The sequence below is a fragment of the Hyperolius riggenbachi genome, chromosome 1, assembly GCF_040937935.1.
Source record: "Hyperolius riggenbachi isolate aHypRig1 chromosome 1, aHypRig1.pri, whole genome shotgun sequence".
NCBI lineage: Eukaryota > Metazoa > Chordata > Amphibia > Anura > Hyperoliidae > Hyperolius > Hyperolius riggenbachi.
Window position 1 is genome coordinate 515,477,099 of NC_090646.1, and position 27,444 is coordinate 515,504,542.

General features: G+C 43.3%; 1 protein-coding gene across 11 annotated transcripts in view; it reads right to left on the reverse strand.

Annotated features, from left to right (window-relative positions):
- The window catches only part of PITPNM2 (phosphatidylinositol transfer protein membrane associated 2), a 437,162-nt gene that overhangs the window by 30,082 nt on the left and 379,636 nt on the right, over positions 1-27,444 (reverse strand). For all 11 annotated transcript variants that reach the window (XM_068244437.1, XM_068244424.1, XM_068244447.1 and 8 more), the window contains 5 exons: positions 24,080-24,196; positions 17,921-18,069; positions 14,613-14,762; positions 14,346-14,529; positions 2,420-2,548 (listed from right to left, as the gene is read on the reverse strand). In XM_068244437.1, coding sequence (XP_068100538.1) covers positions 2,420-2,548; positions 14,346-14,529; positions 14,613-14,762; positions 17,921-18,069; positions 24,080-24,196 — 729 coding nt within the window. The remainder of the gene's footprint in view (positions 1-2,419; positions 2,549-14,345; positions 14,530-14,612; positions 14,763-17,920; positions 18,070-24,079; positions 24,197-27,444) is intronic.

Sequence of the window (27,444 nt, forward strand, 5' to 3'; positions counted from 1 at the left end):
TCATGACCACATATGAGCTGTAAGAATTAAAACATGATCTAGGCTTTGGGGGTATGGCATACTGCTGTTAGGCTCCCTGCACACTGCAAATCTGTTTTGCAGTTACGATTTTCCCTGAATGCAATCAACAGAAAAATGGAGGAAAAAACGCAGCATGCATTATTTATTTATTTATTGTATTTATAAAGCGCCAACATATTACGCAGCGCTGGACAATAAATAAGGATACATACAATATTTAGGGGTGACATACAGCAAAGTGACAATACCTGAATACAAGAAACATCAGATCATGCAGCACAGTATGAGTACAAGGTAATGCTTAGTCAGTCACTGGAGGGGAGCATGGAGATTAGGCAAGTTAGGTTCACTCAGATGCCTAGCATGGGTTCACAGTAATGGAGGTGCATGATCAGGTTGGACACAAAAGGAGGAGGACCCTGCCCAAAGGCTTACAATCTAGAGGGAGAGGTAGGGACACGAAAGGCAAGGGACCAGAGTTCAGCTGCGGGTTTAGACCACTTGTGAGGGGTAGTAGGCCAGAGTGAAAAGGTGAGTTTTGAGGGCTTTCTTGAAGATGTTGAAGGAGGGGGCTGCCCTAATGGGTGGAGGTAGGGAGTTCCATAGTGTTGGAGCAGCTCTTGAGAAGTCCTGGAGGCGTGCATGGGACTGGGTGATGCGAGGGGCGGTTAGGCGAAGTTCATTGGAAGAGCGGAGTGAGCGGCTAGGTGTGTACCTCTGAGTAAGATCGGAAATGTAGGTTGGACAGGTTTTGTGGACAGATTTGTAGGTCAGACACAGTATCTTGAATCTGATTCTGGACTGGATAGGAGGCCAGTGGAGGGATTCAAGGAGGGGATCCGCCATGGTGGAGCGATGGGAGCAGTGGATAATTCTGGCTGCTACATTCATGATGGACTGCAGTGGGGCTGTTCGGGTCATAGGGAGACCAGACAGCAGGGCATTGCAGTAGTCAAGGCGGGAAATTATGAGGGCATGGATGAGGAGTTTGGTGGTGGCAGAGGTCAGGAAAGGGCGAATCTTACAGATGTTACGAAGGTGGAAGTTGCAGGACTTTGTGAGGTTTTGGATGTGGGGAGTGAAGGAGAGTGCGGAGTCCAGGGTGACACCCAGACAGCGGGCTTGAGAGGTAGGGTGAATGGTAGTGTGGTTAACAGTGACATGCACATCTGGGAGGTTTATAGATGTCCGGGGTGGGAAGATCATAAATTCCATTTTGTCTAGGTTTAGTTTCAGGAACCTAGCGGACATCCAGGAGGAGATGGCTGATAGACAGGAGGAGACCTTGTCCATGGTAGTGGTGGATATGTCAGGGGTGTGGAGGTAGATCTGGGTGTCATCTGCATACAGGTGATAGTTAAAACCCATGCAGGAGATAACCTTGCCAATGGAGGATGTGTATAGGGTGAACAGTAGGGGGCCAAGGACCGAACCTTGGGGGACTCCCACCAAGAGGTGGTTGGGGGTGGATGAGGACTCATTGAAGGCGAATAAAAATCGGAATTGGATGCATAAACCAATTAAAAATCAGAATCGCATGCAGTGTTCAGGGAGCCTGATGGAAGCAAAGCCGGGGCATACTTTGGGCAGGATCAACTCCTGAAGTCAAAGTGGGTGGGCCACAGCATGTTTGCAGTGGTGATAAAGACACAAACAATGCCAACCTGAGGACCTCATGACATCTACAACAAAGCCAATGTTCTACAGCCTGCAAATGGATGTAGACCAGGCATGGGCAAACTCGGCCCTCCAGCTGTTACGGAACTACAAGTCCCACAATGCATTTGCCTTTATGAGTCATGACTGTGGCTGTCAGACTCCTGCAATGCATTGTGGGACTTGTAGTTCCGTAACAGCTGGAGGGCCGAGTTTGCCCATGCCTGATGTAGACAATCCATTCTGATCATTTGGCAGGAAGAGGTCAGCTCTAGGTTGCTTATGCATGACAGGAAGCAATAGATACAGTACATGAATCAGGTAACAGGTATTACATTTTACATTTTCTTTTTTTTTTTTTTAGCTCTTGGGGGTCATCTTCATGCCAAGCATATTGTAATACTGCATTATTTGAACAACAATGGGCATGATTCACAAAGATTGTTCACCTGTCTTCCTCTGTTTCACCTTATCTGTTACATTTTTAAGCTCGCAAAGAGCAAAAATATAATATAATTCAAGTAAAAAGTAATATTAAAATTAAGTTAATCAGGAACAACTTACTTTGAGTGATTATTTTGCTTGTAAATGTGCTGAAAGGTCATTTTTATCAATAAGGTGATACATAAGTCATTTATGAGACGTTTTGTGAATAGAGCCCAATGTCGTCTATTGTGGTCATTGAAGTCAGCTAAAAATATAATGCAAATACTATTCTACTGCAGTTACAAGGAGAATTTACCTGACATTGATGTTGCAACTTCTTGGTTGGTCGGCCTACAATGAAGATCTGCATTGGTGACAAGCCTATAGCGCTGTACACAGAAATATCCTTTGTAGAACCATAAGCTGCATGGGCTTTCATGTGAACCTACAAAAATTAAAATGCATACAGATTAAAAACTAGTCACATATAGAGCACAGCCTCTACCAACTGAGCTTCAAAAACAGCAGCTTATTTTGTTTATTCAGCAACGCAAACACAGGTGCTCTGGGAAGACAAAATAATGTCACTGCCAACAAGCACTTCAGATATAAAAGGGATGTGTAAACTAGCAATACCCCAAAAAAGCCTTCAATGATGTTTCAAGATGCAACAGACAACAATGCTTCAAAGAGACCAAATCTCCAAAAACTGCACAAACGTATGTCTAAGGAAACCATCCCATCCCAACCACAAGTCCAAACTTTTCAACACGTGCGGATGCACACTGAACAGGCCATCTCTGCTAGACACAGCAAGAGTACACTCTCACATATTACCAATGAAGTAATTGAGGATCTTGTAAAAAATCACCACAAAATGAGTTGGCACTTAAAGAGAAGTAGCTGATACCCCCTTTCCCATGAGAAATATTTTCCTTTTCTCAAATAGATCATCAGGGGGCTCTGTATGGCTGCTATTGTGGTAAAACACCTCCCACAGTGTGATGTCAGGACCAGGGTGCTGACATCAAACTGTGAGAGCCTTGTTGCATTGTGGGAAATAAATTAAAGCAGCATCTCCTTCCACTCACATCACCTCCCAGCAGTAAAAATGTCACCATGTGATACATTTCAGAACGTAAATCAGGGAGAGGAAAGATTTTACAATGGGCAAACACTGATTAAATCATTTATAAATAATTATTGTAAAAATTAAGCACCTTTTTTTCATTACATTATTTTAACTGGAGTTCCTCTTTAAGGCAGGGCTGCCATTTGTGAAGCAACACAAAGCACTATGTTCTGATGACTTGCTTTTAATTTTACTTTATATTCAGAAAGCAGATGTGTAACAATAGAGGAAGCAGTTCATGCAGCAGCATTGGGACCTGGGGCCCCTTAACCTACCATCTCTCCAATTAAGGGCTCCTTGGTTTGGGTGGGGGAGTCATGGTGGCATCACTGACAGAGAGGCCCAGATAATAATTATATCTTTCAATCTTTCAGTAACAAGTTGAGCTTGAAACGACTATAAATTTTAATGCATTTTGTGACACAAGGCTCACTTCATCATAAGTGTAGGTGTTCTGAAAGCACACTGCAATACTGATACATGTGTAAGCAAGAACTATGTAAAGAGGTGGAATACAAGAAAACAGACTGGAAACAGTTGGGTACAAAGGCCCCTGACTGCAAACTCAGCATTTGTTTTTACCTCCCAGGTTCATCAAATATGTCTTATTAACTCCTTTGTGAATTGTTGCAGAACAGATTTCTGACTACACCATTTTTTTCTCATAGGCTTTGCAAATAGTTTATGAAGCTGCTTTAATCAGGATAACACTGTTAATGGTTTTCCTATACCTTTCTTTATTCAAGTAATATGGGAACTTGCAATACCATTATAAAGACTGAGATGGGTGGAAGTAATATTCCGCATTCCCTAATATGGTTGTTCAGCGTTTTCTCAGATTCTATCCCTGAACCTTTTCCTGGTTTCTTCCTCTTCCCAAACCTATAAATTTAAAGCGGAATCCAAAGTGAAAAAAAGACACTGACTGTAAACCCTCCCCCCCCCCCTTTTTTTTTACTAAATGCAGCAACAGCTGACTACTTCATTGAAGTGAATTTAATGTGAAAAAATGACATACTTAAGTCAGTAGAGGGAAGGCGCTGTATACACAAGAGAGCCTTCCCCAATCCTCCATGACCCCACCACCCCTGGCTGGGACCCTCTTCTTCATACTCACGTTCCCCACCATGTCTGTGAGCAGCCGCGCTGCACAGGCAGCAGTAGGGTTCGCGTCTGCTCAGTAGTACGGAGCCACTCCTGCATGGAGAAAAAACGGCAATCATAGCGTCTCCGTGCTGCCGTGCAGGCGTATTTTGCGCCTGTGCAATCTGGCTGCACTCATACACGTAGGGGAGTGCGATCACAAGAACCATTGATGTTAATATCTTTGGAGGGTCACAGTGCAGGAACAGGAGACCTACTGAGGTAAGTAACTAACTTGTATTATTTTCCCCCCACTTCAAGTAACCTTTAAGAAGCAAGGAAGCATTGTGACAGCTATGGAATGCAATATACTGTGGCTGGTACTGCACTAAGTCTCTCTCCTGTCTGAGATAGGCTAGCTTAGTGGCACAGAGTACCTCACAGGCCACATTAGCTATGGAATGCAATATACTGTGGCTGGTACTGCACTAAGTCTCTCTCCTGTCTGAGATAGGCTGGCTTAGTGGCACAGGTAGAAGCAGAGTACCTCACAGGCCACATTATGAGGCACTTCCCACCACAGATGACTCTTAGCAGTATTTGCAAAGGCAGAAAACTGCCATAGCATTTTTGAAGAAAGGGGGCATGGCTAATTAACAAAACCTGGATTTTATGGCACAAGAAGCCAATTTTTAGACATTTTTTTTCCAGCTACTCTCTTATAACTCCTGGTGCCTGTGCTGATAGTGTGGGTTTTATTTTTACATTGGAGGCCTGCTTTAAAGCAAACGTGAGCTGAAGCTTGGGTGAAAAAAATCACATACTTACCTAAGAAGAGGGAATCCACTGCATCCTCCTGAAGCTTCCCACACTGTCCTCCGCTGCAGCCCGGGACCCTCCAGAACATTGGGGATATGCTTCTCTTCTGTCATGAGCAGGGCCGTGCTGCAGCTGTGCAAGCATGTCCGTGCCTGCACAGTAGCTCCGCCTTACTGTGCAGACATGGACATGCTCGTGCAAGAGCAGTAAAGCCACACTTGTGCTTGAAGAGGAGCAAGGCATGACCCTGTTCAGATTTTTACCAATCCCTTGTCTGAAATCTTTGGGAAGCCTCTACAGGATCCAGAGGCTTTCCTTTCCTTAGGCAAGTACGAAGGACTCAGTTGAAAGTCTCTACAGGATCCAGAGGCTTCCCTCTCTTTAGACAAGTATGTAATTTTTGACCCGAGCTTTGGTTCGAGTACACTTTAAGGGCAAGGTTCAACCATATTTCTTCATCACTGCACATTGCAATGGAATTATAATTACAACTGTAGTACTTAAATAATTATTTAAGGGCTGGAATGTTCACTGGTATGCTTACTCCACAAGCACTGCAACCCTATGTGTCAGATCTAGGCCTCAAAAACCGCACATCTCTACTGAGTCCAATCAGCAGCAGCTATTGCTTTCCACATTCTTGAGCCCATTCTCGTTACATCCTATTGGACATTATACTTATGAAAAGAACAAAATACCAACTGTGAAACATGGAGGAAGCATAGTTATGTTTTGGGACTGCTTTGCTGCAATTGGCATAGGTTGCCTCAAGTCTGTGCAGGAGGCGCGTCAGCTGACCAGCGTCTCGCTCGCCGCTCCTCATTGGCTGATAGGAGGGGGCGTGCCGGAGGGGTCTCCTCTGCTTCATAAGCCTAGCTGAATCACTCGCAACTTGCTGTTGCGAATACTTGGTGTTAGCGCTCAGACCTTAGATAGATCCGGTGTGCTTTGATCCGGGAGGAAACCGGAGATTTTTTTTTTCACTTTTAAAGGATTTTATTGAAATTATCAACAGAGAAAACTATTTCAAAGTACATAGTCAGATGTCTTATGTCAAACTTAGTTGGAAATGTTGAACATTCAGCTAAATCAAAATCACTTAGCATAGTATAAAGAGCATTATGTAACAAGAATAAACTATAGAGAGTACTATCATATCATATCTCTGCAGTCAATCTGATCTAGTTATTAAAAGAGATATAAGGACGAGCTTCGTAAAGAAGGGGGGGGGGGGATGGGAAAAGGACAATTCAGCAGATCAGAGAATGTAGGTCCATATCTATATGGCAGTGACCTTATTTGAGCATAATCAAATCATAAGCTGGTGAAGATTTGAAAGCCAGCCAGTTCCTCCACGTAGTTAAGAACTGGCTGGATTTGCCAAGGGAAGAGGCGATAATTTCCTCCATATCATAAATTGTGTTAATTTTAGAGAACCAGAGTTTGATGGTGGGAGGATCCGGAGATTTCCAGAGAGGAGGAATTATGCTTCTGGCAGCATTCACTAGGTGGATTAGCAACGAGCGTCTATATGCGTGGATTGGAGCTGAGGTGGCGTGAAGTAGGAACATTTCAGGGGAAAAGGGAATAGACGTGGCGGAGAGCTGTTCAGCCAAAGTATGCACTTTGTGCCAAAATGAGGTTAGGTTAGTGATGGGCAGGACCAAAAAATGTGGAGTAGGTCTCCTCCTTGAGAGTGGCATCTCCAGCACTCACTAGATGGCAGTAGTTTGGCTTGGTATAGAAAGGCTGGGGTCCTATACCAATGTGAGAGAATTTTGTAACCTTGTTCTTGGGTATTTACATTTAAGGAAGCTTTGTGGGAGAGGGTATAGATTTTATGCCAAGATTCTTGGGTTAGGCTTTTTTGCAGTAGGGTCTCCCATTTGCGTTGAAATGGTCCAAGCTCTCCTGAGGTGGGGTTTGAGGTTATAAAATTATATATGAGAGAGATAGCGTGTCTGACTGGTTTTTGAGCCGAGGCCCTTATTTCAAAGGGTGAGAGAGGCATCTTTAAGTTTGCTTTTCTAGATATAGAGTTAATAAAGCTCCGAATTTGGAGATAATCCCACAGAGGGATGTTGCCGTCAATTGTAAGGGAAGCTAGGTCTTCTCGGGTTTTGCACTGGCCATTAAAAGTAATGTCTTTTAGCGTTATATGTCTATTGCAAAGGTTGGGCAGAAAGGAGAGTGAGTTACCAGGTGGGAAGTGAGAGTTGTTAAGCAGAGGGGTGAGAGGGCCCGGGATTGCAGTTAAGGTCTTTGATTTGGCCAGAGAGGCAATGTTTTTCAGAGAAACTATCATTAGGGGATGAGCCAAGTTGTCAATTTGAGATCTATTGGGGTTTGACCATGGAAGAGCTCCCAGACTACATCTAGAGAAGGCCTCTTCAATCTGGATCCAACGTTTAGGGGAGTTAGACGTACACCAATCTAAAATCCTACTCAAAGAAGACGCCTGGTGGTATGCTTTGGGATCAGGGAGGGCAATGCCCCCCTCCTCCTTTGGGAGAGTGAGGATAGAACGTTTTATTCTGGGGTGTTTATGACCCCAGAGATAGCCTGAGAATAGGGATTGTAGATTGTTAAAAAAAAGAGTTGGGCACTGTAATGGGTAGAGTTTGGGAGATGTACAGAAATCTGGGTAAAAGATTCATCTTAATGGAAGACAGTCTGCCAAACCAAGATATGTGTTGTTTAAGTGACCAGTTATTTATATCTTTGGAGAAACTGGCAATTAATGGAGCAACATTTAGTTGGTAAAGAAGGTCTTGGTTGGTGGGCAAATTGATGCCCAGATATTTGATGGAGTGTTTAACCCATTGAAAGGGGAACTGTGAGGCTAGGTTGTCGGCTAAAGATGGATCCAATGAGATGTTTAGGGCGTAGGATTTGGCAAAATTTATCTTGTAATTGGAGATCAGGTCAAAGCACTTGAATTTGTCAATGAGAGCAGGCAGGGAGGCCTCTGGAGAGGTAATGAAAAATAGGAGATCGTCAGCGAAGGCTGAGACTTTGTGCTCCTGTCCATTGACTGTGACACCTTTAATGGAAGTATCTGCCCTGATTGAGTTTAAGAAGGGTTCTAGGATGGTTATAAAAATCAAGGGGGACAGGGGGCATCCCTGCCTGGTCCCATTTGCAAGATCAAATGGGTCTGAGAGGATGCCATTGACCTTTATTCGGGCAGAAGGGTTTAAATAGAGGAGCATGATCCAGTCGAGCATCTGATGACCCATTTGCATATGCTCAAGGGTAGCTTGAACAAAGTCCCAGGCCACTCTGTCGAAGGCCTTCTCGGCGTCAGTGGAGAGGAAACAGCCCGTCACGGAACGCCGAGAAAGCCATGACTGTAGGTATAGAGATATAAGAATGACAGAATATAGGTAAATGTGATAAACTCAAGAACAAGAAACAGTAATCACACGTGAGAGAGCCTTCTAGTGATAGAAGGATCACACTAGGTTATTTGTGATGGGGTCAGAGGAAAAAAAAAACCTCTGTGTTGGAGAAGAGGCTTGGAGCCTGATAATTGGAAGGATACAGTAAATAAGTCAATCAAAAGTCTTATTTGAGAACGAGCAGGGGGGTTAGACCCGGAACAAATTCCATTCGTAGCAAAAAAGAAAAAACAAAGTTTAAAGACCCGGTTACCTGTAAAGAAAAGGTTGTTAACAAAAAGCAGAGGGGGATACAGAGAGCAAAGCTCACAGTAAACAAAAAGCCAATGCATCAACACGAGCAAAACATCTGATCTAATGCCCAGGACATGCAGAAGGCGGCCAGATGTATGGTTTTGGGCTCAGGAAAAAGTCTAGAGACACAAGGACATACAGTCCGTAGAGTGAAATAAGGTATGTAGCTGCCATCCTGGTAGAGGCAAATATCGTAGGTTGATGGAAAGTAAATCAATCGTCGTCGTCACCCAGGGGTCTCAGGGGGGTCGAGAGGGGATCATTGAAGTGGGATTTCTTGCTTCTGGGAGTGGTAAACTTCTTAGTGCTATTTCTTAAAGGGGTATTCACCTTAGATGAGGCGGAAAACGGTGTTTTTATGTTTATGGAGCCAGAGTCTGATAAGGGAGTCTTATAATCCGCGTACCAGAGAGGCAACTCGGGTGTATCAATGCCCAGGGCCTCACAGAAATCAGAAAGATCATCAGGAGAGCGAAGGACGAACATGCGGCCTTTATCCATTACTGGCAGGGCGAATGGAAATTTCCATCTGTATTTTAGACCTTTTCCTGTAAGGAGTTGGAGAAGCGGTTTAAGGGCTCTCCTGTTAGCTAATGTGATGGGGGAGAGGTCTTGGAAGATGGCGATTTGGTGTTCATTAAAAGTAATTTCTGACTGGTCTCTTGAGGCACGCAGGATTGACTCTTTTAGGGTGAAGGATTGTAAACAGCAGATGATGTCTCTCGGAGGGTCCCCCTCATTGCCCTGGGGACGTAGGGCTCTGTGAGCTCGTACAAAGTCAATGCTGTTATCTTTGGGCTTGTCCAGCAGTTGATTAAAGATGGTGGACAGCGAATCAACTAACGCTTAATGGCCTATGGACTCAGGGACTCCTCTTATGCGTAGATTGCAGCACCTGCCCCTGTTGTCGAGGTCTTGTAAGTGGCGTTCGTGTTCGATTAGCTTGTTGTTGTGACTAAAAGAAGCTTTCGCCAGTGTTTTAATTTGGGCATCGCGCTTAAAATCAGTTTTCTCTATGGTGGTGATGCGTGCAGCTATTTCCGCCATTTCATCCCTCACCTCGGCTATTGCCGTTCTCAAGGTAGATTTAATGTCATCCGCAAAGGATTTAAGGTCAGCATAGGAGATGTTGTTGCCCCGCTTTGCGGGCCTACCGTAGTCCTGGTCAGAAAATCCGGATTGCGACACTGCCGGAGAAGCTGCACGGGTCGGCGCCATCTTGGAGGCCTCAGATGTTTTCCTCAAGGAGTGGGTTTTAAACAGTTCCGGGACGGTCCTTCCGAGGTGAGCACTGGTATCTCTGGGTGTCCCTCTGAGTTGTCTGGAGCGGCTGGGTCTGCTCATTTCAGGTGTTAGCTTGCTGGGAACGAAGCTTTAGGAGTCCGGGTCTGGAGCTGCTCTAGCGTGCGTCCATTCCGATCAGGCGCCAAGCCACGCCCCAAAACCGGGGATTTCACACAAGATAGGATTTGTTTGACAGCCTTAAAGTTAATTCATTACTGTGTTATTATTTGTGCATGACTCTGGCTCGTTCTGACTACTCTTCTGCTCAGTGATTCTGTACCTCTGCCCATCTGATCTTGCTGCCGATTCTGCCTGTTATACCTTTCTGCCTCTGCCTTCTGATTTTGTACTGCATCTGTCTGTTGCCAACCCGATCTGTCTTACCACTCTACTCTCACCAGAGGGCCCTTGACTCTGGTGAGGGGCGCTGTACTGTTAGTACCCACCAGCTACTCTGGTGAGGTATAGCTAAACCTATCAGTACTACTGTTGCACCAATCACATGTTGCTATTGTTGTCACATCAGCTTCTGATATACCGGTATTATAGGTGATTCTGCAGATCACCATATAATCAGGTATATATCTACATTATAGGTGATACTGCAGAACACCTAATAATCAGAATTCTGTTCTTTGCTGACACAAATCGTTACAATGAGAAAGGCTTCCTGAAAGCAAATAGCATCTTTTACCAGCTGCAATTCTTTTATTTAATTTCATCTGCTACGTAAGGTTAATAGTTGTATCCTTGATCCAATGTACTTGAAGTTATTCACATTTCCAAAACTCCTATCCCCACTTGTAGATATCTGCTATTTCATGCTTAGGTTTTAGCTGTTCAAGTGCTTGTTCTTCTCCTAGTTTATATTCAGTCCTACTCATTTCCTTCTCTTCTCAACAATAGATCTTTATCTTGTAGCTCTTTCAGATCTTTCGATAACTACTGCCTCACCAGTGTATGTAATTGGCACATTCTATAGGCGCGTACACACGCCTGATCTCTTTAAACAATGGGCCGTCAGACCCGCCCGCAGGGGGGCTGTTCTGCCGACAGTTTCCCTGTGTTACGGTCTGTTGGCAGGCTGATAAGGCTGGTTTTGACTGATCCGCTCGGCGGATCGGTCAAAACCAGCCTGCTAACAGACTGTGCACACAGGGGAACTGTCGGCATAACGACCCGTCGTTTAAAGCGATCAGGCTTGTATATGCGCCTTTAGTCTTATATCTTTTTTTTTTTTTTCTTATATCTTAAAGTAAATTTAGTGCTGAAAAGAAGTGAAGATAATGTGACTCACAATCTTCAAACACACCTACCAACCAGGGCTGTGGAGTCGGTCCAAAAATCCACCGACTCCGACTCCTCAGTTTAGGATTCCACCGACTCCGACTCCTCTAATTTGCATATTACAATTTTGTTGATTAAAAGTATGTAACATGAAATTCGTCTCTTAACTGCCAACGCTTAGGAATTTTACAAGACAACTGAAGTGAGAAGGATATGTAGACTACTATATTTATTCCCTTTAGACTAAAACTAGTCCTTGGTAAGAGTCAGAGCAGGGACAAGGTCCTCCAGCACCCAAGGCTGAGACACCAAAGTGCGCCCCTCCATCCCTCCCACCCCAGCTGTCACACACTGATTGCTATTAGACTAAGAGGGCCACAGGGCCCACAACCTCCCCAACACCTTAATATCTAGTTATCTGGCTTGCAGTCACTGCTATGTATCCCCTTTTGTTATTTCTTTCTGCTTCATACACAATTAGGAATGACAGCTGAATGAATTGTGCGCCCCCTCCTACACTGCGCCCTGAGGCTGGAGCCTCTCCAGCCTATGCCTCGGCCCGGCCCTGGTAAGAGTACTTGTAAAAAGTACAAACCGGAACAAAGAACATCTATCAGGCCCTAGGCAATGTAAGTGTGGGTACATGTAAGAATGATGTGCAGGTACTCTGCAGGGGAAGGAGGAGATTGTAAACAGACAACACCTCTGTGTTCAATGTGCACAGCATTCTCAGTGGATTCCCTGCAGCTCTGTGGGGAGTGCATATGTAGAGTATAGTACTACTGTGTAACAAAGTAAACCTGAGACAGATTGAATTAAAGTTTTATACATACCTGGGGCTTCCTCCAGCCGCCTTCAGGATAATTAGTCCCTCGTTGTCCTCCTCCACCACCTGGATCTTCTGCTATGAGTCCAGGTACTTGAGCCAGTCAGGCGTAGTGCGCATGCACACACTCCGCCGCCAGGAGCATACTACACCTGTGCAGCACTATTGCGCAGGTGCAGAATGTTCCTGGCTGTGGGAGCGGCATGCGGCTGGACAGCGCTGACTGGCTGAATTACCAGGACTCATAGCAGAAGACAGCGAGGGACTGATTAGCCTGAAGGGGGCTGGAGGAAGCCCTAGGTATGTATAAAACTTTACTTTTCATCCATCTCAGTTACTCTTTAATTTGTAGTCACCAAACCAAATTTTAATAACATATCAAATTATTTGATTTCATGAGCAAAGGGAGTGCATACATTTGCATAAATCAGCATCAATGCAGAATTATTTCCATCTCGTTGACCATCTCTATTAGTGACACGGCTACACATCAGGCTTTATTCTTACAGCATAGATGTTATTTAGTATATATAAGAGATTCCTGTGTACACATCATATATACAGTCACAATCAGACATGTATATCTGACCTTAAAAATACGAGGACTGCTTTATTGAAGCAGCACAAGTAACTAATTTTGATTGGTTTATTTCATTTTTGTGGACTAAGCACAGCTATTACTGTATATATACATTATTTTTAATGACTATTATCTGAGAAATAGAACATATTATCATATTTTCTATTTTAATTACAGTTACAAATTCATTAGGAGTCGGAGTCGGTGCATTTTTTCCCGACTCCGACTCCAGGCACCCAAAATTGCCCGACTCCACGACTCCGACTCCACCTCCGACTCCACAGCCCTGCTACCAACTATCTGCCAAACTTGTCTGTTAAGCCCCATTCACACGCTGGTGGTGGTCTTTTATGCAGCACAATTGTTTCACAACAAAAGCTGTTTGACAAGTTAAAACAACTAAAAAAAGTATTTTGCTATTGTTCAAAAAGCTGATAAGACTGATAAGAAGTCAATCCAACAGTTAGATCGACTTCTTATCAGCTGTTTGAACAATAGCAAAATACTTTTTTAATTTGTTTCAACTTGTACGATAAACTCATCTCAAAAGGTTGTGTAACCCTCTATGGTGATCTTGGTGTACTTCATCACCATTACAACTATTTTACTGGGCATTCCTAAACTTATAATATTTAGCAATTTTCATTGGGGGGAGGATGGGGGTTCCAATAGTGGAGTCCAAGGTAACCTGCTCCTGGTCTGGCACTGTACACCGCAAAAGATTTAGCAGCTACGGAAGGTCAAAGGCAGCATACATAGCCAATTAAGATGTCTAATGTAAAAAGGTTTTTGAAAGAAGAAAGAGTTCTAATGCAGAACACCCTGTGTAAAAATCCTGGTCCTGCAAGCTGAGGGTTGGGCGTTGGGTTAGCAATCAGAGTCTCTAAACTTCTGCTTGGTTTTGAATGTTGTCCAAGCTATCATTTGGGCAACAAAGAGAGCGGAAATGAGGACGTTTCACAAATGAGAACCAAAACAGACATAAAACAACACGCAGAGGTTTTAGACCTTATAGTAGTTTATGTGGCCCTGTGGGAGAGATGTCCCTCACTAACTCTGTGTGGCCTCAGTGATCTGTGAGTCAGAAAGCAAGGACAATCTTCACAGAAAAAAAATGAATAGTGTTATTTATATTGGTTTTAAACTTCCCCTGTTCTATTCAAAATACACAGAACATTTTTGAATGGCATGTCACTTTAAAATGTTAGATGAAATTATAATATGTGGCTACAGATCTCCTGGATCCCCAGTAATCTGTATCAATCGTACATTGTTATCCTAAAAACGTACTGCTATGCTGAAATATACCCACTACATGTTGTGCACAACTCCCCAGATATTCAGAAGTTAATGTCCTGCTCAAATCCAGTTGTAACACATTATCACTTCAGTTCCTATTGATAAGGTAGACAAGGTAACAACAACAACAATAATAACAACAACAACGGGAGTGTGATGATGATGTGGGTTAGTAAAAGACATGCTATGGGCATTAGTGGACACTACTAATGACTGATTGTATAGAACATATCTTACATCTTGAATTAGGCTTTTCAGAAAGTTTGCTTTGTGGCGTAGGGGATCGTGGACCAATCCATCGCAAAATGACACTATGCCATGCGGAAAATTGTGCTGTGCAAGCCATGCCACCACTCTCTGCTTCTGCATGTCAGGCCTGCCTGTGACATAGATAATGAGGTAGCCAAGATCCTGCCAGTGCCTAGAGGAAGATGAAGGAGGTGTTAGGAGGGCTCCAGTTACCACACAATATACAACTAATGCTAGAAAGCAAAATAAACTAACCTCACAACATCTACTGCCCCTGCTCTCACTTTTGGGTCGCTGCCCATTATGGAAACGCTGGCGGCAAATGAGCCATCAATGCTGAACACTACAAATTCTGTTGCTTTAGGTAAAACATGGAGGTAGCTATCAGCATACGTATGGTCTCCCCTAGGAGGAAAAAGAAAGAAGAAAAGGGAAATGTCATTGTTAAATATAAATGTCTGTAGGCCCAGACAATATCATTCACTGAATGTTACCAGACTTGCTTTAAAGGGACTCCGAGCAGTGCGGAAACTATGGAAAGATGCATATCATTTTAAAGCTCTCTTTCTCCTCTTTCCAATGATATAAAAACCGCCACCCTACGCCTTTTAGTTTTCGCGATTTTCGCGATTGAAATTGCCGTGGCCGCGATTTCAATCGCGAAAATAAAGAAAACTAAAAGGCGTAGGGCAATGATTTAGGGGTCGTCAGAAAGAGGAGAAAGAGAGCTTTAAAATGATACCCATCTTTCTATAGTTACATTGTATTACACAGGGCGACTTTTTCTGCTGAATGGAGCTGCTGACACTGGAGAAAGTCGCCCTGTGTAATACAAGTAACTATGGAAAGATGGATATCATTTTAAAGCTCTTTCTCCTCTTTCTGGCGACACCTAAATCGTCACTCTACGCCTTTTAGTTTTCTTTATTTTCGCGATTGAAATCGCGGCCGCAGCAATTTCAATCGCGAAAATCACGAAAACTAAAAGGTGTAGGGCGGCGGTTTATACATCATTGGAAAGAGGAGAAAGAGAGCTTTAAAATGATATGCATCTTTCCATAGTTTCTGCACTGCTCGGAGTCCCTTTAATAATCCACTAAGATAAACAACAATGTACAATTCCACAACTACAAATCAGAATTCCTTAAGAAACTATCTGTATGGAGTTTATATGTTCTCCTAGTATTTGGAAGGCTTCCTTTACATATTCCAAATTCCACTCACAACCAGAAACATGGTAGATTAAAGAGAACCCGAGGTGGGATTTAATGATGTTAGTGGGGCACAGAGGCTGGTTGTGCACACTATCACCAGCCTCTGTTGCCCTATGGTGTGCCCCCAGGACCCCCCTTCGCTCTGCTATCCCCAGCGCCCTGCTAGCGACATACAGCGTGTCGCCAGCAGGCTGTTTACAGGTGACTGTCTTTCAGCGCCGCTCTCCCGCCTCCTCTGTATTGGCGCTACCCGCCCGCGTCCCTTCTATCACGCTGAATGGAGGAAAGGGACGCGGGCGGGCGGGTAGCGCCGATACAGAGGAAGCGGGGGAGCGGCGCTGACAGACAGTCACATGTAAACAGCCTCGCTAGCACGGTGCTGGGGATAGCAGAGCACAGGGGGGTCCTGGGGGCACACCATGGGGCAACAGAGGCTGGTGATAGTGTGCACAACCAGCCTCTGTGCCCCACTAACATCATTAAATCCCACCTCGGGTTCTCTTTAAGTGGTTTATCACAATACTTGCCCCTGAGTGACAGTGAGTTATGTGACCATAAAGTACCTGATGTTTTAGGATAAATTAACACTTGAAGCCCAAGGGCACAGGGTTGTTACTGGCCATTTTGGACCCGCAGGCAAAGCATATTTTGTCTCCCTACCCCAATCTTGTGAAAATAAAGATCATAGCCTACATTAAATAGTTTCATGTGCACCAATAAGAAATGGATAGTTCACATAGAAATAATGTTTTTTCTCCAAATAAGCGCTGTACTGATTATGTACAACCTGGGTCTTTACAGGCTAGTATATTGTCCTTGAACTCCAACCAGCAAGAATCGATACAGCAGTGTCCGTGTATGAGTTAAAATTACCATCCATCCCTTTTTAATGAACTAGCAGTTGGCTTAAGAATTACATAAAGTACAATATGCCAAGACTAGCTCTGTGGTGCTTCCTCCTACAATTGTTACCCCAGGCAGGGGTGACTGGTTTGCCTATGCCTAAATATGCCCCTGGCAAAATCTAGGTTGCTAAGGAGAGACTAATGTACAGTTGGTGATGGAATCCATAAGCAACTCTGATCCCTCTGCACATATCTGTACATGAACCATAATGAAAAAAGTTACATTCTTTCGGCACTCTGGACCCTCTCACAGTGGGTGAAGGTGACATCAGCGAGGCCTGGGGCCCACTAGAGCATTTTTCAGCAGCAATTTGCACTTTCAAGGAATCACTGGAGATTCTCAAATCGCTAAGCTACTGAAAGCTCAGGGCCACAATTCCACTATCATGATTGCGATTTGACAAAATCATATTTGCGGTGCCTGCAGCATTTTCAGAGCGAACTGATTCAGGGAATGCGGGGGCCAAAATTGCATTCCCTGAAATTGCTCTTTTTAGTGGCAAAATTACTCTCAAATATAGCGTGGTTTGCAATTCTAGTGGGTTCCAGTTCTCACAGTTCTGGTACAGTTGTGCTGTGCCTGTGTAAACTTCGAGGCAAAACTATTTCACTTGGTGTTGGAGAGGGAAGCGCAAGCGCAAATTCACAGGTAATCAATAAGTTAATCTTGCACACAATTTACATCTGAAATTATCACCCAACATTTATATGGATAAAAAAAGAATACCTAAGAGAAAAAAAATTCTCTCCCTAAGGTAAAGAAAATGTGTACCATGATGCAAAAACAGACTACATCAAGGTGCTGTTTGCCTCTAGGGGGCACTGTTCCACTGAAGTGCTTTCACAGTTCATATTACATACATTTCCTCTGTCCACTGCTATGAAGAGGTGTTTTCATACTACAGATCTGACATGACTATACTTACACAGTGATTATGCACTAGTATTGGCAATACAGGTCAACTAAGCAAATTCAAAGAACAACATAAACATGTTTCTTAACCCAAAATATGTATATGAAAATATAATTGATATATATAACTGGTAACACAGAGCTGCAGAATCGTAATTAATTGTAATTGATTGCAATCAATCAATCTTCGGTGGCAATACATGATTCAACCAAATCGATACATTTTTTAGAAATATGATCAATAGTAAAGAAAAATAACACATTTCTATCAGAAAAATATATGATTGGATGTTTTAGAAAAATCAGATAGAAAATATCATTTCTTTTCAATTAATTTTTTATTGGATCAGTTTAAAAAAAAAAAAAAAAAACTTACAAAAAATCATCATAAGTGTATTGTAATTGTAATTCTTCAAATTATTCGAATAAGCAGTAAAATTAATCGATTACTTCAGTAAAAAAGAAAAAAAGTGAAAATTGTGTCATATTGCCAAACTGCAAAAATCTCAAATTGTTAGTAAATATTAATACCTGACAACCATTTTGAGTGGATACACGCCGACTCCAAGCCTTCTGTGTTCAGGAATCACATACGAAACTCGGCCACTATTATTCGTTATTTCTGTGTCAAAGTAAACCCATTCTCCAGATGGAGGCTGTGTCATAATGTGAATATCCACCTACACGTGAACAAAGACAAGGCAAGACCTCAGTGACACAACTAATACTCAAGTTCTCACAATCATTTAAAATAAGCATTAGTATGGACTTCACACAGCTTTCTTTGTTGTTCTCATGCTCATGCTCTCTTGACAGCATGTACCATCTTTCTCCAAAAACACACAGTCATATATTCATTTTTGATCCAAAAGATGCATTTGGGCTTATATTCAGGGCATTGAACATCAATCTAGGATTTTGTCACTGGTGACCAAGAACAACAGGAGACAGTGCAATGTAGAGATGTTCAGGAGCAGCAGCAGCAGGACTGTAGACAGCGAGAAGTCACAGAGTCGGGGTAACAAGCCAAAGGTCAGGGCAGGCGGATAACAGCAGAGTCAAGGTCACAAAGCCAAAGGTCAGGCAGAAGGATAAGAGCAGAGTCAAGGTCACGAAGCAAAAGGTCAGGGCAGTCGGATAACAGCAGAGTAACAAAGGTCAGGCAGAGCAGATTCAAAGTCACAAAGCCAAAGGTCACAATGGGTAGACAAACAATAGGGAGGCTATGAAGCATGGGTGCACCAGCTGCTGGCTTAGCCAAAGCAGTCAAATCAAACAGCACCGTCAGTGGGCAGGAGGGCTTTTGTGGTGGAGGCTCTTTAAATCTGGCTGCAGATTTGGAATGTGATGCATGCACGGTTGCTCGCGCCACCATACGATGTTATGAGCCGGGATAAAGTTATAAAGCCACGGGTAGTCCTGTGCACCCAAGGATGCTGACAGTAACAAGGAAGTTATGCGCAACAAACTAGGGATTATTTTTGGAGTAGTGCTTCTATTTCGAGCATCCTCAAAAATTCTGAAGAATCAGGGTAAGGGCTTATTTTCGGGAAGGTCTTATTTTCGGAGGAAAAGGGTGTGACAATGTATGATTGGATTAGGACTGCAGACTCTAATGCTGGGCATACACGGTGAGTTTTTTCTTATCAATCGAGCCGCTGATATTTTCTGACGTGTCCGATCACCGCGCCAGATCGATTCTGCACTCTATCCCTGCGGGCGGACAATGGAAGAAAACAAGCGGAAGATAAGAAGTGCCCGCAGGGACAAGCGGGTATCGAACCGGGCGCCCCCGGGGACGAGCGGGGATGCGCCGGCATCAAGCCAGCGGCTCGATTCCAGCGCAGAAACTCACCGTGTATGCCCAGCATAATGGCCAGTACTGTATTTGATGTCCCATAGAAAGCTCACCTTCCCCCACGCTCTGGAGACATCAGAGATACACCTTATCAGCATAAAGCCACTCACTATCTAGGCTGCTCAGTGGCTGGCTCTCAGCAGGAGGCAGACAGCTAGGCACCGCAGAGGAGAGCTGGTATCATGTTTGTACCTCATGGAAGGGAGTTGTGTGTTGTCTGTGGAAGGGAGAACAGCTCAGGGATCTGTGGTGAGCCAGGAGAATCTACCGTGCGGCCAGGAACCAGAGAGGACTTGCTGTAACTCGGAGGGTCTGGTGGCCCTGGACTATGGACCATTGTATCCCTTGTTCAGGACTTGTCCAATGGATACTGGATGTGGTGACTGGTGAGAACTGCAACAATTGGGACTGCTGAGATCTGCACCTCTTGGACTCCTGCTAGTTGTGGAGCTATTGGGACTTTGGAACTTGTGTTGTTTTGCCTGTGAAGCTGGGAATCGGGACTCTTTGGTGGGGGGAATCTGTGACACTCCCTTGTGGATTGTTTAGTAATATTTTTTTTTTTAAATAATCTTTTCTATAAATAATGTTTCTTAAATAGCGTATTCAATATAATATCAAATACATCCTAAATCCATTTAACAGTAATACCATACTAATAAAATGAAAGGAAACAAGATTCCTCCTCACACAATCCCCATTCCACCATCTTCGGGGCAGCATGTCCACTTTACCCCTATTCAAACATAACCTATTAAATTAGGAAATTTTGCTGATATAATTCCATAATCTATGGAGCAAGTTTAATTCCCAAGTATGACAGGCCAGACTGGGCCCACCTAAATGGGAAATTCTACGTAATCCTCGCAATCGTGTCCTGGTCCAGACCCACCGACATAGCCTCACATTTATTATAATTAATTTTGAAGTTGGAAACCCTCCCATATCTAGCAAACTCCTGCATCAGACTAGACAAAGATATATGTGGGACAGTCAAAAAAAAAAAAAAAAAAAAAAAAAAAAAAAAAAGTCGGCGGCATAAGCTGCCACCTTATTCCCAGTTTGAACGAGTGTTATGCCTTTAATGTTTTCATTGTCCCTGATTAAACACAAAAGGGGCTCCAGGGTCAAGGCAAAGATCAAGCGGGACAAGGGGCACCCCTGACGTGTTCCGTTGCTAATACCAAACAACTCAAACATTTACTCTTACGCTTGCAGTGGGGGACAAGTACAATGCCAATATTCTCTCACTCATTACTCTTCCCAAACCCACATGCCGCAGCATCTGATCAATAAAGTCCCAGGCCACCCTGTCAAATGCCTTCTCCGCAGTGGATTGTTTAGTAATATTTTGAACTTTTGTGTGATCTGTGTGCCCAATAAATGCCCCGCCAGTCAGGTTTTGTTTAATCTGCCGCTATACACTGTGTCTCTGGGCTCTGTGGTCTCAGAACCATCACACAGGGTATATATTGGATACAAACTGTGTTCATTTCTAACATGACAGGTGATCAAGTAGGGTAAGAGAGTGTAATTATAGAACATCTATAATGGTGATATAAGTATAGGGGAACAAAATCTTCAAAATCAAATTGTTTCCCAGAGAATTCTACTGATTTTCTCATCACTGTTTTAATGGGTGGCTTCAAATCGCATAAAGAGAGACTAACACAAGAAACAAAATGTATATATTGGTTCAAAACTGAAGAAGGTTTAAACAAGGACTCTAACTTCTTTTTAAATGCCACAATTATTTTTATTTTTTCATTTTTTTTGTTTCATATGCTGGTAAGATGGTGTTTAATGCCACTATTCAGCTTATGTGCTTGGAATGCCAAAATCCTCTTTAGCTTAGATCTAATGGTGCATGTAGTCAGGCCAGTCACATTTGAACTCTGGATTTATGATGTCTCCACATCACCAGAGTTATGTTTAGAAAACTGGTGATCTTATCTATTTAGCTAGCATGCCTCCTGAAGTGACAGTTAAAGAGACTCTGTAACGACAAAAAGATCCCCTGGGGGGTACTCACCTCGGGTGGGGGAAGCCTCAGGATCCTAATGAGGCTTCCCACGCCGTCCTCTGTCCCACGGAGGTCTCGCTGCAGCCCTCCGAACAGCCGGCGACTGTGCCGACTGTTCAATTCAATATTTACCTTTGCAGGCTCCAGCGGGGGCGCTGTGGCTGCTTTCGCTCCGAAGGAGGCGGAAATACCCGATCTCAGTCGGGTCCGCTCTACTGCGCAGGCGCCGGAGACTTGCGCCTGCGCAGTAGAGCGGACCCGACTGAGATCGGGTATTTCTGCCTCCTTCGGAGCGAAAGCAGCCAGAGCGCCTGCGCAGGAGCCTGCAAAGGTAAATATTACGTCACCGCTGTACGGAGGGCTACAGCGAGACCCCCGAGGGACGGCAGACGGCGTGGGAAGCCTCATTAGGATCCTGAGGCTTCCCCCATCCGAGGTGAGTACCCCCCAGGGGACGTTTTAACGTTACAGATTCTCTTTAAGGCATCTAATTACATCTGTTCATATTTGCAAAAGGATGTTTCTCCTCTGTATGTCAGTATATATAAGCTGTGTGTTTTTAAATCATGTCAGTATATGCAGGATCCAAGTCCGATGAAGGCTTATTAGCCCAAAGATTGAAGTGTCACTTTTGTTTGTGTTGCAACTCAATGTAGCAGATTTTATATCAGACTGTCATGGCTGCTGTTTAGAATTCAATCTTAAAAATAAATCCTAATTTAAACTGATAATAAAAATATGTACAGGTAGTCTCCAGTTAACAAACAAGATAGGGACTGTAGGTTCGTTCTTAACCTGAATCTGTTCTTAAGTTGGAACATTTGGCCATCTTTGTCCCCTGTACCTCCTCGGTGCCCCCTGTGCCTCCAGTGTCCCCCTCTGTGTCACCTCTGTCCTCTGTACCTGCTTACACAAGTTTAAAAGCCATTTTTCTTTGAATTTTTTAAATCGATTTTCACAAAAACTACAAGTCCAATTTGAAATTTTTTTTTTTGACTTGTTACCATGAAAACAGAGAATCCATGCCGTTCGTATCGGTGGGCCGTTCGTAAGTCGGGGACTACCTGTACTCTGTTCTATATAGCTAGTTTTCTGTTTCTCATTAGAAAAACACATACAATTAACTATCTCATATGTTTATTTTCAGTTCAGGATTGCCTCCATTATATCTTCTACAGTAAGACCAGAATCTTGTCTTGACACACATTTAGGCTGACAGGAACTGCAGTTCTCACTTTTTCCCATTGTAAGGAGTTGTCTGTGATGCAGTGAGTAGACAGACTGGCTTTCGTTAGCTAGGAAAACTAAGGACGGATCTTCTAAGTCAGGGTTTTCCATCTCAGTCCTCAAGTACCCACAACAGAGCATATTTGTGGAAATCCACAGAGATAGTTAATGAGCCTTGCTGAGACACTAATTACTTCACCTGTGAATGTTTGTGGCTTTCTGCAAAACGTGTACTGCTGGGGGTTCTTGAGGACTGAGTTGAGAAACCCTGTTCCAAGTGACAACTATACTGTGAGGGAGCAGGCTGGTGTTGTACTTTGTTCTTTGGTTGAACTCGATGGACGTATGTCTTTTTTCAACCCAAATAACTATGTAACTTACTGTTTTTCCCTCACATGTATAGCTTCCTCTGAAAAAGGCTAATTGTACTGTGAAATAAAGGGAATTGTGGATTTTGTGTTTAACAGATCACATTACTTTTGAAAAAAGGCCAGTTGGAAATCTAAATGGTCACTCAATAGTTAGCAGACAGTACTTTATGGTATGTTATTGCGAGACCGTGATTCCCTTTACAAGTGTTTTCATTTCAACGGTCTCTGCTGTTAAGAGAAACTCCGACCAATAATTGAACGTTATCCCAATCAGTAGCTGATACCCCCTTTTACATGAGAAATCTATTGCTTTTCACAAATAGACCATCAGGGGGCGCTGTATGGCTGATATTGTGGTGAAACCCCTCCCACAAGAAACAAGAAAAGTACGTACTCTTGGCAGTTTCCTGTCTGTGAACCTTTCTGCATTGTGGGAAATAGCTGTTTACAGCTGTTTCCAACTGCCAAAAAATCATGCAGCAGCTACATCACCTGCCAGCAGTAAAAATGTCACCATATAATAAATGTCAGAATGTAAATCAGGGATTTAAAAGATTTTACAATGGGCAAACACTGACTAAATCATTTATACATAATTATTGTAAAAATGAAGCACTTTTTATTACATCATTTTCACTGGAGTTCGACAGTTTGGTAAACCCTATAAAAACTGATCTGCTGTACAACATTCTTCTGTATTAAAATAGAATTTATGCAATGATCCAAAATGAAATGAAACTTTTGAGAAGTTTGAGATTAAAGTAGTCAGGTCCTCATTTACAAGTAATTGTATAAGCCTTTATAGTGGAAAGATTATATAATGAAGATTTTGTGGTGTACTGAGGCCACCACCACCTAAGATGATTTTCCTGTATATCCCAGTGTTGACACACACCATTAGAACATAACACACATACAGCCAGACGTAGTTTTGGTGCAATCAGATTTTCTATTTATCCCCTTTAGATAAACACTTGGCAAGTAGTTTGGAGATGCCCCAACACATTGACCAAACTTGGAAATTCTAAATAAGTTGTTTGTACTGGTAAGTGCCTATGTATGGTTAGATTAGTGAATTACATCCATCACTGGTCACACTCGGAGAGCTCAGTTATTAGTTTAAGACTGTAAGTCACTTCCCAACAAAGGAAATCATACACAGCACATTTACCAACTTAAAACTTCATTACAAATAGTACAACATAAGTTACCTTTTCACCAGTAAGTGTGACCATATCAAGAGGGCCATACATGAATCTTCCAGTGAGTGACTGTGGTCCATCTTCATTGGCTACAGCATCATTAATTCTGTGGTTGGCAGCAACATTCTGAAAGTCAAGCAGAACATTTAAAGTTAACAGGAAATGATGGCATCAATATGAATTGTGTAACTGGGCTGTAAAAAGGTTACATATTAGAAAGGGTTTGCAATCCGCACTGTACTTTGGTACATCAGTAAAGTCTCATTTTGCCTGTTGTCATTTTATTGTTAAATTGTGTGCATTAATTCAGTAAGGAAAAATAAAGCTTAAAGTCCAAGTCACTGTAAAAGTATAATTTCAGCTGATGTTTCCACCTCTGTCCTTATCCTTCCGCATTCTCTGCATTGTACGTTAAATAAATATCCACGTTCCAACCCTGGTTTCTGCAATATGCTTTCAGGCAGACAGGTGGCTACAAGTAACTATTTCTATGGAATACGCCAGTAAATGTTAGGTGAGCTTTTTGTCTTTTGCTAATAATGATGTGAGACATGACAAAAAGGAAAGCAACGGATTTCTATATAAAAAAAAAAATCCACTAAATAATAATTAAACTCCTTAGCAGTATTAACAACCCAGGCTCGAGGTGAAAAAAAGGTGTTGCTTTTGGTAATCCCAAGCCTGGGCCGGGGTGACAGCCAAGCATGATCTGCAGAGAGTGCAGTGGTGTGGCGTGCAGAACTCACCTCCCCTAGATCCGAACAGTCACAGCCTGTCTTCTGCGGGTCCTCGGAAGCTCCCCATCTCTTGGGTGAGATTGCCATCTGTCACATGATGACAGAAGGTGATCTCACCATTGAGATAGAGCGCCACCTGGAGGACAGGAGGAAAGAATGCTGTGCTGGTCTGGATCCCGGAGAGATGAATTCTGTGAGGAGGCTGCCTAAATTGGGATATTGGGGGATCTCCCTGGCATGTGATTATTTCTGTATGTTAGGGTCTAAAAGCAGAAAAAATGTGCTGCTTTTAGACCCTAAATTCTGAAAATAATCATACTGCCAATGAGGTTAAAGGGCTGAACAGGAGAGATAGAGCTTTTTATGATAATTTGAGGAGGCTCCGTTTAAATTTTCCACATGGCATTCAAGACGTTTTGGTACATTTCTGGCTATAAAGAATGCTAAAAGGAGACTATTAGTTATTCTATTAGGAATGGTGAGATTGGTGAGACATAGCTTTTTCTTTGAGGAGGTCACTAGCCACCCTAATAAGAATTAAAAGGTAAATGTACAAGTCAAGTAGCATCAAAAGAGTGGAAAAAGCAATTAGCCATTCCTAAACATTTTGCTTGACTGGAATTGAAAAATGATTTTTTTTTTATAGTAGGAAAGTCAATTGCACACTCAAAGTGTACCAGAGCTGATCAAAGATAAACGTTTTATACATACCTGGGGCTTCCTTTAGCCCCAAAAGCACGGATCGCTCCCACGCCGCCATCCTCAGTCTTCTGCAGTTCCAGTACCGGGTTCCATAACTTCAGCCAGTCGCGGCCAGTCTGCGCAAGAGAAGTGCGCTCTCTACGTATCTCTCCGGTGGCTGCTGGTCTTGTGGATCTTCTCCCCCCAATTATGTCCCTGTGTACCTCAAGTCGCCCAAGTACTACTTGTGTCCCCACTGTATTCTCCTCTGTCACCTTCTGCCCCACTGTTTCCTCCTCTGTCTTCTTCTCTGTCCCCGAGTCACCTTATGGCCCAATAACGGCACTGTGGGCATCGACACCAGTAACCTAGCGGGCAGTGTACCGCTCAGAAGCAGCAATGTTGGGAGCCTCTCTCCTCAGGCTCTCCGTGGAATCCTCTTGCACAAGCCACAGCCTGCCTGATTCCTGCCCAGTGCCACCTTCAGCCTGGTCAGCTGCCAAGTCACAATAGCAGGGACTGGTGGCAGAAGACATCTGCATGAATGCTGCTTCTACATGTCTGCGGACACAGCAGGAGTAGGTACGCGCAGTTCACAATCACGGTATGCAAGATCGCAATGTGAAGGGAAAGGGTAGGGAAGGGAGCATCGTCATGTGATACAATATGCAAAATCAATTTTATGTGTAGCTGCAGTGGCATCCATCCCCTGGGATTCGTTACATGAGAGTGGTATCTTGGAACGTTAAAGATCTGAAATCTCCTCAAAAGTGCTTAAAGGTCTGGCTCATCTGAAAAAAAAAAGGGCCGGGACACTTGCCTGCTACAGGAGTACCACTCGGGCACAGACCAATTTACAATCATGAAAAAAGGATGGGTGGGAGCAGTGTACGGGGCTCCGGCAGCCAATAAAAAGATGGGGCTTATGGTTCTAATCAGCACGAGCCTGCAATTCCAGTGTGTACAGCAAAAAGCGGATGTGGCAGGCAGATGGATCCGGCTGCAGTTACAGCTTTCTGGAGAAGTTGTGAGTTTAACCATTTCACCCCAAGGCGTTTTTTACCTTAACGGACAAGAGCGATTTTCACCTTTCAGTGCTCTTCCCTTTCATTTGCCAATAGCTTAATCACTACTAATCACAATGAAATGATCTATATCTTGTTTTTTCACCACCAATTGGGCTTTTTGGGGTTGATATTAGTTTTCAGTAATTGCTTCATTTTCTATGCATTTTAAAGGGAAATACAAGGAAAAAAATGAAAAATACACTATTTCTCCAATTTCATCCCCTATGGTTTTAATATAAACACTGCTACTGTACATAAAACCCACACATTTTATCTGCCTATTTGTCCTGGTTATCACAACATTTTAATTATGTCCCTAGTACAAAGTATGGTGACAAGATATCATTTGGAAATAAAGGTGTATTGTGTATTTTTTGGGGTGTTTTTTTTTCTCCACTATTTTCACGTGCACGTGCACAGGGATGCACGTGCACCCGCAGGAGCGCGCATGTGCACCCGCGGGAGCATACACACAGCGGCAGCAGCACTGTCTGACTTATAAAAACATCCTGCAAGAGCCTCTTAATGGCTCCAGGACGTTTTTATAAGTCAGCATGTCATTAAGTTGTTAATATATGCATCTTTTGGAGAGAACAAATGGTATTTAATTAAGCAACTGCAGGGTTCGCTCAGCAGGTTGAGGTAACATAAGTGGATGTAGTGGAGATGGTCCGCAGATCAACTTCTTTGAGCTCTACTGGGGTAAGGAATGACTCGGAGATGAAGGGTGGGTGGGGTACAGTGGGAGGGAGGGGTACAGTGGGAGGGAGGGGGTTAGTAAAATGAAAAAAGGAGTTGTTTTGATGGGTTCAAGCACTGCATGTGCAGGAGTAGGCAATGGACTCAAGGAAATGAGCAGATTATGTTCTTGGAAGAAAACTTGAGACCC